Source organism: Astyanax mexicanus, chromosome 12 (assembly GCF_023375975.1).
Source record: "Astyanax mexicanus isolate ESR-SI-001 chromosome 12, AstMex3_surface, whole genome shotgun sequence".
In the NCBI taxonomy this organism is placed as follows: Eukaryota; Metazoa; Chordata; class Actinopteri; order Characiformes; family Acestrorhamphidae; genus Astyanax; species Astyanax mexicanus.
The window spans coordinates 39,308,530-39,323,839 of record NC_064419.1 but is presented as its reverse complement, the minus strand read 5'-3'; the positions used below and the strand labels follow the sequence as shown (position 1 = coordinate 39,323,839).

General features: G+C 40.5%; 1 protein-coding gene across 2 annotated transcripts in view; it reads left to right on the top strand.

The window, feature by feature from the left end:
- LOC103033322 (IQ motif and SEC7 domain-containing protein 2) overlaps positions 1 to 15,310 on the top strand; it is a 134,572-nt gene that overhangs the window by 94,531 nt on the left and 24,731 nt on the right. For both annotated transcript variants that reach the window (XM_022671069.2, XM_049485712.1), the window contains exons 2-4: positions 11,170 to 11,458; positions 13,592 to 13,792; positions 14,853 to 15,032. In XM_022671069.2, coding sequence (XP_022526790.2) covers positions 11,170 to 11,458; positions 13,592 to 13,792; positions 14,853 to 15,032 — 670 coding nt within the window. The remainder of the gene's footprint in view (positions 1 to 11,169; positions 11,459 to 13,591; positions 13,793 to 14,852; positions 15,033 to 15,310) is intronic.

Here is a 15,310-nt window from a genome sequence, read left to right as displayed (position 1 = left end):
CGACTGTGTCCTTGTGAAAATGACTACTCTCTGTCTGTCTCTCCTTTTCTCACACACTTACTCACTCTCACACTCTCACACACACACAGACTCTTCCTCGAACTAATGTTACCTGCTGTGTGTATAATTGAACTCTGGCTCTGATCTCAGTCCATCAGGAAGAGAATGGTCATTTGATTTCCTCTGTGGAGGTCAGTGATGATTTAGGTGCAGTTATATTGACATTAGGCTTGAAGAGAGCAGAGTCTCTATCCTTTAGAGTAAGTAAATGACAGCTTAAGATCTGTATTAAAAATCTCTGCTTGAGTATTAGATTTATTTGAGGTGCTTCTTCACTTTAATAAATGTCAGTGGAGTCTCTCCGTACCCCAGAGCTGCCTCTCGCTGTCTAAAAAAGCTCTGTATCTGAGTGAAACAGGAGGTAAGTCAAGCTCACTGCACTGCAGGCCCGTTTTCTGCAGCAGAGGTTTGGAATGGAGGGCTTTGAGTGCGTTCCTGCTGCTGCTGTTCCTGAGAGAGCTGATGCAGTGCTGGAACACACAATGCTTATCATGAGCTACAAAGCACTTAACGGACATAATGGTGCCTGAATATTTAGCCACCAATATGCCAGTTTGCTAACGCAGATCTTCTCACGCAGCCCTTACAATTCCTCCCACAACCGTTGGTATTAGATTTTCTGCCCCCGAACTCTGGAATGCATTAGCTCAGCACCTACAGCCTCCCACAAGCCTTTCCTTTTTTAAATCGAGACTTAAAGACAAAACGCCTCAGTGCTTACCTTACATACATACACGCTCTCTCTACTGCACTGTTTCACTAGTTCTACTGCTTTCTATATGATTTTGTCTCTTTGTTATTTCACTGCTTGTGTTGTAAAGAGTTTGATATTTGAGTTGAGTCCATTTTTGCAGATGTTTTTTGCGCAGTGTGTATTGTACACACTTATATTCTAAAGTTTGGACATATGTTTTAAAATGACAAGTTTTGTTCATTGTGTAAGTGACAACAAGTAAACAGATCTCGTACAGTAATTTTGATAATATGACCTAGTGCTGTGCGGTATGGCCAAAAATGCATACCACAGTATTTTTCAAGATTCTGACTGTTTTACTGTATATCACTGTATTTTTTTATTTTTTTATTTATTTATTGCATGACTGGGCTTTAATATAGGTTTGTGAGTTACTGTACTGTTAGTAGTACATACAATATAAAAAACCCAGGCTTTAAATGAAAGCTTTTATTACTATTGGGTTTACTTTGACCCACAAAATGAAACAATATATGAAGAAATCAGACTTTATGATCAGAAAAACAGCTGAATATAACAGAATTTAACAATAGACCTTAAAAAGAGGTATGCCAACAACTTTAACAAAAATTATAGTTCCATAAACTATAAACTATACACTCTAAATGGACATAAAATATATTTCTCAAAAGTTCTAGTGCACAAGTAAGACACAAGTTTAATATAAATTTACTATATGTTACTCCTGAAGCCATTATAGGCATTACAGTATTTAAATCAGCTACAGTTCCCTTCTTTCTCCGGTTAACAAATACATTCAAATAATCCTTCAAGCTACAGTATTAATATATTTAAAGTGCTGTAGTTACTGCTCTATTTTACTGGGATAAAAACACTCCTACAGTGAGAAACAGCAGCAGGAGTTGTTCTGATTTCTCTGCAGGACGGAGCTACACCAGTGTTTGACTCTCTCCTTTGACGGTTCTGTTCTGCGTGGCGCTCCACACGGTCCTCTGGCGACTATTTTAATCGCTGGTTAAAGCAGAATTCTCATGCAAGTCCAGTGTCCTATCTTGTGATTTTTCAGTTTGTTGTTTGTTGCTACTGCGCCTGCGCACATCTCCTCTGCTGTCCACACAAGTAGCAAGCTGATTGGCTATTTTTGTTGAAGGGCTGGACTTTATACATAAATGTGCACCATGATCTGTGTAGCGAGAAGTCCCATTTATACAGCACTTAGTGAACTCTCTCCTCATTATTAAGGTCTCTGATATGGTGCCCCTCTGATTTGAGACCCTCATTGTTGAGACTGCAGGGTGGCTGAGGTGGAGAGAAAAGTCCCTGGTTTGATAACCGTGTAATTTCCTACCGTGGTATATCATAAAATTGAGTATTGCTGTAACACTGACATCAACATGGTTCTGTAAGTTTAAGGTAAACTTTAGAAATACTGTTGCTTTAACTGGATGCATTATGACAGTAGATGAGAAGTTCTCAATCCTGGTCCTGCGGTACCACTGCTTTGCCCCCTCCCGCTTCCAAACACTCCTAAAGCATCTGATAAACTTCTTCCTGAGGTGCACTGGGAGGAGCAGAGCAGGCAAAACACTACAGCATGCAGAAAAGTGATATTCCAGGACGGGGGCTGAGAAAAACTGAGCTGTTTACCACATTGTGGAATTGAGAAAGCTCTGAACATTCACTACATAATATAGCAGCCTTTACTGAGAGCCTTTAGTTTTCTGTGTGGAAAATTAAATAGCGGAAAAAGGTGGATCTCTTATTTTACGTGTTACCAATGATTAAAGTAAGATAAAGGTTTAATGTTTTTGGACGCCTGTGTGTTTTCTCCTTTATGTTTAGATAGAATAAAGATGGACTGTCATTTAGTATAATGCACGAATCAAGGCTTTGCATGATTCATTTAAAAATTTGTAGTGTCTTTTATGAGTCAGGGTTTGCAAATAAAGGCCAAAAAAGTGCCTTTTTCTCGTTTAAAATGTCAGTCGTTAAAGTAAAAGACAGCAGCATTATTCTATTCACGCTTGCACTTTATATTATATACACACACACGCAGGCTGAGGTGTAATTACAGGCTACACTTGCCTTTTGTTCTGGTTTATAGAGACAGGCATTGAAAGCGGGATGATTACAGTTGGGCGCTGGGTGTGTTGGGTGACATCTGTTCTCTTTGATCATCACTTCCTCTCAGACTTAATATCATATTACAGGCTGCTGGGGAAAAGAGTGGAGAGTGGATTCTGTGGAGATGACCTGGGTCTTGTCTGTGTGTATATACTGGCCTGTGGGGGAGGGGATAGTGTGTGTGAACAGTTAAGTTCACACTCAGACACACTTAACCAACATGATTGGTCCACCACTTACATCTGTTTTATTATCTAGTGTCAAAACATTGGCTCATACATGCACTATATGGTCAAAAGTATTGGGACATTATAGATAGACCCACGCTTTGGGACGATATTTCTAAAAAAGCAAATATCAGCTGATAACGATAAAATTCTGATATCGTTACTAGTGTTTTTTTTGCATTGTGTGTATAACTGATCCATTTAAAACACATTACTACATGTGTAGCCACATAACTGAACCCTTCAACATGCAGCCTGCAACATGGAGGGTAGGGATACACGACATATCGTTTAAGCAATAGTCAGTGCAAAGTTTTGATTCTTGACAAAAGAAGTAGATACACAGCGTTGTCTCTGTTTCTGTGTGAGTGACAGGCTGCTGCTGCCTGAGAAGCACAAAAGGGGGGGGGGGGGGCAGGGATAAACACAAGGTAACTGCATGGCCTCCATCAACATGGTTGGGCACGTGCTTGTAAACATACATGTTGAAAGCTGTGCACCTCAGTCAGCACAGCTGAATTCATGCTTTTAATTCCAGAAAAAACGATTTACCTTTTAAAAAGCCATTTTAATGCCTGACTAAAGGGCCGATTACAGTTTTTTTTGCTGTTTTTCTCAGGTTTCGAGAGCTTAGTGCTGACTTAGCTCTTGATCAGTCCGGATGAGAGGACCCCACGGGTGGGGGAGAACTGGTGACATCATGAGCCCTGCATTGTTTAATATTGCGATATATATCGTCGAAAAAAGAACATTTGCAATATAATTTTTTTTTTAAAAACACAGCTTCATTTTCTTTGTAGCTAGCCTTTTTTTAAATGACCATTTTATAATGTGTTTAATATCCTACATTACTGATACTAATATCGGCCGCGCTCATGATGCAAACATTATCAAATCGTCATTGATATACGAACACAAGCAATATACAATATTTAGCCACTTATAAAACATATCCACATTTTTTTCACACACTAAGATCAAGTATATAGGCCTGTAGTTAGCCCTCTGTGGGTGTGTGTGTGTGTTTGTGTGTGTAAGAGATGCAGAGGTGTTTTCTTGTGAGTCTACCTACAGACTCACAGTAATTCAGCACACGTAGGCATGTTGTGGGTCTAAAGATAGCCGTAGACGTCAGTTTCTGTAGATGACATTCCTGTACAGAGCTTCAGAAGGGCTGCTTGTTTTAAGGCTGTGTGTTGTCGCTGCTGGGTGCATTGTGCGGTTGCTAATGCTGTGCTGCTATGTTGATGGTTACCGGCCCCATGTTGTTACACTGAGGGAGAGAAACAGAAAGAAAGAGAAAGAGAGAGAGAGAGATGAATGTGTGGACGTGTTGAGCTAGCGGTGCGTAACCAGTGCTTTTTATTAGCCAGTGAGTGTTGAAGCTGCAGTTAAACCCCAGTATATTCATACTGCTCTAATTGACAGGAAGTCGATAGAGTCATCAGGAGCGTTTTCGGCATGATCCGGCTGATCCGAGAGCAGTTTAGGAGCGCACTGGGTCCTGCAGTTTCTACAATACACTGAAAGCCGAGTTTGCATGCGTATTTGTGTGTGTGTGTGTGTGTGTGTGTGTGTAGCCATGTGGTTCATCTGGATGAGGAAGCTCCCCAAGAGAGCCAGAGCCTACATGTGAGTATCCAATTACTGCAGAACATTGGAGTTTATGTCAGCAATCCAAACACTGCATTTACATCAGGGGTGTCCAAACTTTTTTTGTTGGGGGCCAGAAGGAGAAATATATTTGAAGTCACGGGCCACACTCTATAATAAAACAAATAATGAAATATACCAATTTAAATAATACTTTTTTCCTGATTACTTTCATTTACACACCATTTTACTTGACTGACTATCTTTATCTGTGACAGTGTTGTGTAAACTAAGATTTTTCAAATTGATGTTTCCTTTCATGATGTCTCTTAATATTAAACTCCTTAATTACGGCAACTTTTAGACTCTGTTTTTCTGTGCTAGAAATGCGCATTCTCTCCGCTTTTAGACTCTTTGGCCCGTTTTACTGCGCTAGAAATGCGCATTCTCTCCGCTTTTAGACTCTTTGGCCCGTTTTTCTGCGCTAGAAATGCGCACTCTCTCCGCTTTTAGACTCTTTGGCCCCGATTTTCTGCCCTAGAAACGTGCACCTTCGCCGCTTTTAGACTCTTTTGCCCCGTTTTTCTGCGTTAGAAATGCGAACCCTCTCCGCTTTTAGACTCTTTGGCCCGTTTCTGACACCTAGCATTCAAACTTTGAATCTCACATTATAAAAACCTGCTTAACAGATTAATCAGGTAATGGAGATCAGGCAACTCAAGAATTTGCTTAAAAGAGAACTCCGGTGTAAAATGGACTTTGGGTGTAGTAGAACATGATAAAGAGTACTAACCTTTGTTGAAAAGCACAACTCCTTTCTCCTGCTATAAGGGAGTTGGTAGGGTAGGACTGTACTCAGGAACTGGTACCGTATTGACAATCGCCACGGTATGTTGGTCAGAACATATTTCACAGAAGGCAGACTTCAGTTTATTGGTTTACTTTCTTCAAAAACATACACGGACAGCAATGCACAGGGGGTCAAACTGAGACTTGACAAGTTACATTGGATAGGAATGGGGTGGTTCTACTGTGGTATCATTTGGGGTATGGTTTGTTCAAGGTATGGTTCTGTAACAATGAAAAGACAAGAAATACAGACCACATAATATTTAATACAATATACTGCTTACTAAATAAACTACATACATGGCAGTACACTCTCTCAGGAATAACTAAGGCACTGGTAAGGATAATAGAAGTTGTCAACTGAACTACCGAGTCATGCCTTACACACTTGAACCCTCTATAGTCACCAGTTGAGCTACGAACGGCTGCTAGCTAGCTAAATAGTGCTTTATCATTTATCAATACAGTGTTGTAACCTCAACTTCGTATTACTTCAACATAATGCACCAAATATACAGTTTACCAAGGAAATATAACTCTTAGAAAACTAATTAATGCATTGCCAGTAAGAAACATCCAACATAAAGCATGGTACAAACGACTGGAATAGCTAATGTTAGCAGTTCAAAGTTAGATACATAAATGACTCAGATTCGGTAGAAAACGTAGCTGCAAACACCTTAAACAATACTACAACTGAAATTAGGCAGGTAACACTCATAATTGTAGACTTTTCTGCATAAATCCAACCAGCAGATGGCGCTGTTGCCAATAGAAGTCTATGGCCTTTACAACACCTGCAGCTTTTTGAGATCCAGCAATTTTGTGCAGTTTTTCCAAACATGCTAGAATGGGTTTTAACAGGGCATATTTTTACACCGTTATCCAGGCTCAAAGTAGCTCCACCCCTTATTGGTAAAATCCGGAGAGTCCTGATATTTATAGCGAGGCATTAAGAACTTTGAAATTGCAGAAGAAATTTATTAAAAACCACAGTTTACAACCTGTAGCATTAGCTACATCTCCGGGTGCCGCCATCTTCACAGTAAAGTCATGATCAGTAGATTGACGAGCTCTTCAAATTTCCTTGTACTTCAAATGTACATGTATAGCCGCTGTAAAGACTCTGAGTAAGAAATGTGTTGGGTTGTCCACAATGCTGGTATAGATTTTGTGATGAAGGCAGTAATTGATTGTGATCAAATTAAATACTATACATTGAGCATAGAAGGTTACACACACTTATCCCCGGGATCAGTGCAGTGTTCCCAAGCTTCCATAAAGATGGCAAAAGTCATGGACCACAATACTAGATGTACGTTTATAAAGAACCTTACAGAAGATCTGATGTTGTTGGATGGTGTTTTTTCTCTCGTCAGTTGAAACTAAAAAAGGTTGTAGCTGGGTTAGCTGTTGTAGCTTGCTTTTCTCAAGCCTGTACTTTCTGTTCTGATTTGTATTCTCAAATATCAGAAATAAAAATAACGTGACTTTTGCTCTTAGTATCGTTTAGCGCTGCAGTATCGTCACATCTGTAGTGTGATCTGATCATGTCCTCCTGCATGCTGGTGATACTGTGATGTGAGTTATAGAGAGGACTGTAGAGCAGACTGAGTGTTCAGCAGTGAATCAGTCATACTGTATACCTGCCGCTGCTGCAGAGAACACTCCAGCTGAGCTATTCCTTCTTCCTGCTTCACAATCTCTCACTTCCTATATCCCTCTTTCCCTTTCTACTTTATCTCACCCTCTTTCCACTCACACTCCCCACTTCCACTCTATCTTTCTACCTATTTCTCTTTTTTACTTACCTATCTCTCCTTTCGTATCTGTAGCCCCCATCTCTCTTTTTCTCTTACTGGCTATTTTTATTTCCTCTCCTTTTCTGTTTTGGTCCCCCTCTCTCTTTTTTTCCTCTCTCGCTACCTATTTCAATTTCATCTTTCTCTTTCTGTTCCCCTCCCCTCTGTTTGTCTCTCTATTCGTCTCTTTTTTTGTCTCTTTGTCTCTCTCTACCAATTTCTATTTTATTTTTCAGTTTCTCTTCCCCTCCCCTCTATTTGTCTGTGTCTGTGTCTTTGTCTCTTTGTCTGTCTCTCTCTCCCTCTCTCTCTCTCCCTCTGTCTCTCTCTCTCTACCAGTTTTTTTCACCTTTCTGTTTCTGTTAATTTCCCCTTTCTTTGGCTGTCTCTTCATCTCTCTCTCTCTCTCTCTCTCTCTCTCTGTCTCTCTCTCTCTCTCTCTCTCTCTCTCTCTGTCTCTCTCTCTCTCTACCAATTTTTATTTCATCTTTCTGTTTCTGTTCCCCTCCTTTCTGTTTGTCTCTCTCTTTTTCTCTTTCTTTGCGTCTTTTCGTCTCTCTCCCTCTCTCTTTCTTTCCCTCTGTCTCTATCTCTCTCCTTCTGTCTCTGTCTCTCTCTACCAGTTTTTTCATCTTTCTGTTTCTGTAACCCTCCTCTCTGTTTGTCTCTTCGTCTCTCTGTCTCTCTCTCGCTCTCTCTCTCTGTCTACCAATTTCTATTTCATCTTTCTATTCACTATTCTTTCGTCTGTCTTTGTCTCTCTTTTTGTCTGTCTCTTCATCTCTCTCTCTTTCTCTTTCTATCTGTCTTTCTCTCTGTCTCTCTCTCTACCAATTTCTTTTTCATTTTTCTGTTTCTGTTCCCCACCCCTCTATGTTTGTCTGTCTGTCTCTTTGTCTCTCTCTTTGTCTGCCTCTTCCTTCTCTCTCTCTCTTTCTCTCTGCCAATTACTATTTCACCTGTCTCTTTTTGTTTGTGTTCTCTTCTTCTCTCTCTCTCTCTTTCTGTCTCCCTCTGTCTCTTACTCTCTCTCACTTTCTGTCTTCTTCCCCCTCTCTCTCTCACTGTCATTCGCTCTTACTTTCTGTCTCTGTGTCTATATTTCTCTCTCTCCCTCTCTCTCTCTGTCTTTCTCTCCCTCTCTCAATGTTTCTCTCTGTCTCTCAATTTCTCTCTCATTTTCTATGTCTTTCTCTTTTTATCTATCTTTGTCAATTCAATTAAAGTCAGATTTGGTTTGATTGGTATGACACTATGTTAAACATTTTTAATGTAATATAAAGATGAGTATACTGCGCTGTCAGTGTGCAGCACTCTCTGTTTGCTCTGTGAAGGCAGTGTAATTGTTTAGAATAGGGAATGTGGGGAATGTTGGGGGTTATGTTGGTGTGTATTTGTGTTCTGGTCTGATGGTATTTTGGGCTCTCGGTGAGGAAGTGCAGCTCTGTCTCAGGTGTGTTCAGTGGGCAGTGTTGGCACAGTCTCTGCTCTTTGAGCAGCCAGGACTTTTAGTGTCTGCCCATCTCTACAGCCAGACTGAGCGTCTCATCCTGTATTTCAGCACTGAGCACTACTGTATGTGATCTGAGACTTTATACCCCTCTATCTCTCTCTCTCTCTCTCTTTATCTCTTGCTTTCTCCTTCTCTCTCTCTCAGTCTATATTTTCTCTTTATATATTTCTCCCTGTTTCTCTGTGCCTTGTTCTCTCTCTCTCTCTCTCTCTCTCTCTCTCCTGCTTTTCTTTTTCTCTGACTCATCGTCGAGTGACTCAAAGCTGCAAAGCTGTCGCTACCCATGGTGCCTGGCTTCTGTCACATGACAGAGTGGCACACATGGCTCTGTTTTTTACCCCCACTCTCTTCTCTCCACCTACCCTCTCTTATTCTCTCTCTCTCTCTCTCTCTCTCTCTCTCTCTCTCTCCCCTTCCTTCATGTCCTCTCTGTGTTCCTCTTTCACACTCTCCTCTGGTTCTTTAGGTTCCTCTGCGGTTCTGCTGTGTCTGGAGCAGATGGTTAGGCCTGGGCTGGGTCGTGGATGGGTGTTCGCAGGGCTAATGTTGTGTTAGAATGCTAATATTGGTGTTTACACACACACACACACACACACACACACACACACTGTATCTTCAGTGTTAGCAGTGCAGACAGGTTTTGATCTATCATTTATTGGCAGATAAATGTGTGGGTTAAATGTGTGGCTTTGTTTGTGTTTAGAGATAATTACTTAATTACATCATAAAGCAATTGATAGCATAATAAACACTGTGGTAAAGACAAGCTATGATAAGATAATCTGTTATTAATCCCATAACAGCAGGGATTATGTTCAATTTACAAAGCAGTCAATATGTATTAACATGTATTTACAGGTTTCAGTTACTGTCAGCCCTTTTTTTAAGTACAAAAATATACCATATATACCATATATCATATATCATATCATGTGCAACTTTTTTATCCAGTTCAGCTCAGATTTGGTTTCAGAGACCTTATACAATCATAGTCAAAGAAACTGGTTTAAAACCAAGTAGTGTCAGATTGTGTGCTGTTCCCAAGGAAGATAAAGGTTACCAGCAACAATAAACGATCAACTAAATTCATATTTATTTAGCTAAACATACAGAAGTTGTGTGTAACACATGTCTAATGCATCATGCGTTACAATTTCTTTTTTCCTGAGGGAATCCTCCCAAAGAGATAAATAAAGATGTCTGTCTGACTATCTCAGCATAGATCTACAGTGAGGAAAATAAGTATTTTAACACCCTGCGAGCAAATTAATAAAAAAAAAAAAAATAAAAAAAAATAATTAAAATCATCATACGTTGTAATTTCTGGATTTTTTTTTTTATGAATGAATGAAGTTCACCTTATATAGCGCCTTTCTAGAAACCCAAGGACACTTTACAAATTTTTTACACACAAGCACATTACACATTAACACTCATCCACACACCGGTGAGAAGCGGCAGCCAATAGCACACAGCGTACTCTCAACCGGAAACAACCGTCCACCTGGAGGACTGCATCGGGCACTACAGCAATTACCCAGAACAGAGTGCCAATTAGTACCTGGGCACACAGTCATACATACATACATTTACACACACACACACACACACACACACACACTTACATACATACCACACACTTTCACACATACACACCAGATCAATTTAGAGTATTCAATTTACCTGACCTCCATGTTTTTGGACTGTGGGAGGAAACCGGAGTCCCCGGAGGATACCCACGCGAACACGGGGAGAACATGGAAACTCCACCCAGATAGGGACTTGAAGCCAAGACCCCAGTGCTGGGAGGCGAATGTGCTAACCACTAAGCCACCGTGCCGCCATAATTAGATTATGTTTGTCACAGTGGACATGCACCTAAGATTTCTAAATGGAAGAACTTGCAAAGTCGCAAGGTGTTCAAGTACTTATTTTCCTCACTGTATAGAGATTCCTGTGATAATCCATCCTCTGCAGGTTATGGACATCCAATAGCATCCCACACATTTTTAAATGGGGATAGGTCTATTGATTTGGCTGGAAAATGTAAGTATCTTTCAAGGCAAGCTCTGAAGACTGCAACAGATTCTGAATGAGCATTGTCCTATTGGACAGTATGGCCACGGGTTGCTGGACCTCATTGGGCTGTGCCTGTAATGAAGACAAAAGGTGATCTGGCAGCAAATGAATTGTGACATGTGAAATACACTCATGCTTTGTTTCTTCTCCTTCTCTCTCTTTCTCTCTCTCTCTCTCTCTCTCTCTCTCTCTCACTCTCTTCATCAGTGTGGAGGGCGACCCTCAGTGTGGGGACACAGGCAGCTTTTCAGACAGCTCCTGCAGCCAGGGCCCGTACCTGGGCGGATCGGAGCGCTACGGGAAGCCCGGCGGAGCTCCTGTGGGCCCTCAGGGGCCTCCTGTGGCACCCCCAAGCCCAGCCAGCCTGGCCTGGGCCCAGCGAACTCGCCTTCAACCCGCCAGTCTGGCTCTACGCAAGCAGGAGGAGGAGGAGAACAAGCGCTGCAAAGCGCTCTCGGACAGCTATGAGCTCTCCACAGACCTGCAGGACAAGAAGGTGTGTGGATGGGAATGTGAGGAGGGGCAGGGGGGCAGCATGGCATCATTATACTGGTTTACTGGTCGTGTTTCACAGGATTCAGCTCACAAACAAGACAAGATGCAATTTGTTCAGTGGAAGCAGACCAAGTGCACCAGTAGTACAGTTTAGGCAAAGACCATGTAAAAGTATGAGTATAATTATTAGTATATTATTAAAGATAAATGGCTACTTGAAGCTACTTGTGTGTAAGTTGTTTATTAAGTGAATACAACTGTAAAATTATTTATCTTTTTTATGACACATTACAATAAGTAGTAATAGCAATATTTGAAATTAGGGAAGCACAGAAAGTTTGTCAAATCAAAATATTCCTCTGAAAATGCAATAAAAGCATTTTATTTTATACATTTAATTAAATATAATAATATAAGTGATTAAATAATTTATATCCAAATAGTGGTGTTTTCTTTGTTGTAGATTCTTCATGAACATTGCTTGTGCTCTTACAATACCAAAAGCTAATGCAGTTTTAACTAACTAACATGCATCCATACTAGTAATGTGGGTAGAGCATGAATAGAGCATTTAAAAATAATGTATATAATATACCATATTTTTCACACTATAAGGTGCACTTAAAAAATTTTAAATTTTAAATTTTCCTTTAAAAGTCTTATGTATGCCTTATGTATGAATTTTACCAGTCAGGTATTAAGGAGCAGTAAAGCCTCTTCGCTAAAGTACAGCATTATAAGAGTTTTTTTGTTTGTTTTTCTGTGAAGTTTCTCCAGCTCCAAGGCTGGAGCAGTATTAGCATTAGCGACTAACTGCAGTGCTAGCTCTTTCACCATTCAGAGGTAAGTATTTCAGACTTTAGCCTGCATTTAAAATGCTGAATCTAGCTACGTGGGATGATCTGCCAGCTGATAGCACCTGGATTACCTGAAACACTAAGCGCTATCAGGCGACATTTATTAGCGCTAAGCACTGCTAAAATATTGGAAATCTAAGCTTACTGTTCATAAACAGAAGTGCTTTATTCACTCAAACAAAACATTTTAGGAGAGAAATCTGTGTAGATTAACATCTAGAACTCGTTTGATTTGAATTTTATTTTTTTCAAGAATTACAGTTTTGTTTACTTAAAGTCATGGGATAGCAGCATGTGCATAGATCAACTGAGATCAGTGTTACCTCAGGGGATTGATTGAGAATACTCACAACTGTACACATTGTGAGGTTCTATCTTGTGAGTGAGGTTGAACACTGGCCATTGTCCTCTTTGTGCATTCAGGTATGATGGTGGCCTGAATGGGACATTCCATTTCTGAAGTTGTGTAGGCATTCAAAATCCTTAAAATCTTTATGGTGTCGCATGTTTACTGGGAATACACAATAGAAGGCATTGCCAGCCACAGTAAACAGCGCAGTGGGTGGTAATGATTGTGCATTTTAGCTTCCATGGGATATGGGACACAATACTAATTCCTGTTCCATTACATGTGGCATGCACTATACCCTTTTCCACAAGTTAACACAATTCCCTGGGGTTTTTTTATTGAAGTGTCTATGGCTTGTTTTGGCCAAAACGCCTCCAAATGGCAAGTTTAGTACCTGATTCAGGTTTAAATAATAATAAGTAAATAATTTGTCTACATTTTCACTGTAGTATTTTGGGTAAAAAATAAGTGATTTTTATGAACTAAACCAGCGTATATGCACGCAGCACCAGTGCACTCTCAGGCATTACGCCAAAGCTCCATCAACTGTAATTATGGGGAAAACAAATGCAGCAAAGACTCATGGGAAAATCAATACAGTGAGTGCGTACAGTAACAGGATGTGATATGTTGTACTTCATTCGGCAGAGAACAGCTCGTGACATGATGTGGAGATTAAGTGATGATTCATTTTCATTACATTGTTTCTTAGCTCAGTTCAGTTTTAACATATAAACACTGGAGCTTTCTGCTCACCTCTGAATTGTGTCTTTAACACACAGTGGAGATGGCCTTCAGTGTTATTTTAAGTTTTGTATAAAAGTGGTCTTTTTAATTTGGCTACAGTTAACAGATGGGACCTGTTCTAACCCTTTTTTGTACTGAGAATGAATGAATGACTCCCTCTCTTCTCTTTTCTCTCGATCAGGTGGAGATGTTGGAGAGGAAATATGGCGGTTCCCTCCTGAGCAGACGTGCGGCGCGCACCATCCAGACGGCTTTCCGGCAGTACCGCATGAATAAGAACTTCCAGCGGCTGCGCAGTTCTGCCTCGGAGAGCCGCATGACCCGCCGCATCATCCTCTCTAATATGCGCATGCAGTACTCGTTTGACGAGCGTCAGCCGCAGGTGAGCTTACCTTGCCCTATTCCTAATCACTTATCAGAAAGTTTCTAAACATCTGTAGCGCTGGTATAAGTGTAACAGACACAGCAGTGCTGCTGGAGTTTTAAACACTTCAGTGTCACTTCTGGACTGAGAACAGTCCAACAACCAAATATATCTAGCCAGCAACGAACATCCTGTGAGCACTGATTAAGCATTAGAGGAAGAATCACATGAACTGTGCAGCAACAGATTCAGAGCTTCTGTATCTGACTTTATTTTATCTACAAGCTGAAGCAGCTAAGTGGGAGTGTGTAAAAGAGTGTAGGACAGTGAGAGATTAAACACAGTGTTTAAAAACTCCAGCAGCACTGCCGTGTCAGATCCACTCATACCAGCACAACACACACTAACCACCTTATACACCACCACCATGCTAATCAGTGCAGGAATGAGAATAATGACCCACCACTCAAATAATAGTAATAGCTGCAGTACCAGTTGGTCTTATATAATAATCAGATTCAGATTTTTTAAAACACTGATTTTTGGGTTTTCATTGGCTGTAAGCAATAATCATCAACAATGAAAGTAAATAAATGATTAAAATAGTGTGTAATTCATCTATATAATATATGAGTTTCATATTTTCAACTGAATTACTGAAAGAAGTAACTTTTCAATTATATTCTTTTTTTTAGCTATATTAGTACATATTTGTATATAGATTTTTTGAAGGGGGGTGGGGTGGGTGGAATAAACCTCTGTTTTTTTAGATCCTAAACACATTGAGTCTGGGGGATTTGTTCAGCACCATGGACAGGGTCAGTAGTAGTAGTGAACCGGAAAATGCCTACAAATGCTTTTTTCCCCCACATGCATCCAGCTTCTAATGCCATTCTGCTGTTCCAGTCAGCCAAGCATGTTAGCACCATATCAGATACTGTAGTATTTCCTTATTGCCTTCAGAAAAGTTCACAAGTGCAGTATTTGCAGAGAATAAATGTTATGCCAGATAAAACAGTTCTGTTACTTCACTATATTAATATTAATAATAAAAAGCTCCTCTGTATTGTTTCTTTAGGTGCAGCCTCAGACTCCCCAACAACAGCAACAGCAGCAGCAGCAGCAGCAGCGCTACCACTCCTCAGCCCTGGGCATGGCCAGCCACCCTGCCAACACAGAGCAGGACACAGGGTCACCCTCACACTGCCCCTCCGACCGCGAGGAGTACAGCCACGCAGATGATGCCTTTACCAAACAAGTGAGCACTGTGTGTGGGAATGGCTCAGAGAGGATGAGTGGATATGCTCTTTTTAAGTGTGGGCTCTGGACCAGGGGTTTTCATTAAATAAATGTCCAAATTTCCGTTATATTCAGTTTATATTCTTGCATTTGTGCTGGCAGCGTTTCTATGCCCTCTATGGTCTTCATCAGGTAAAACACCCTGAAAAAGTATAATATTTCCATAGAGGATGATGCTGGCATTGCAAGGCTATCTGTCCACCAACAGTCACATGATTGAAAAATAAAACTTGTGCT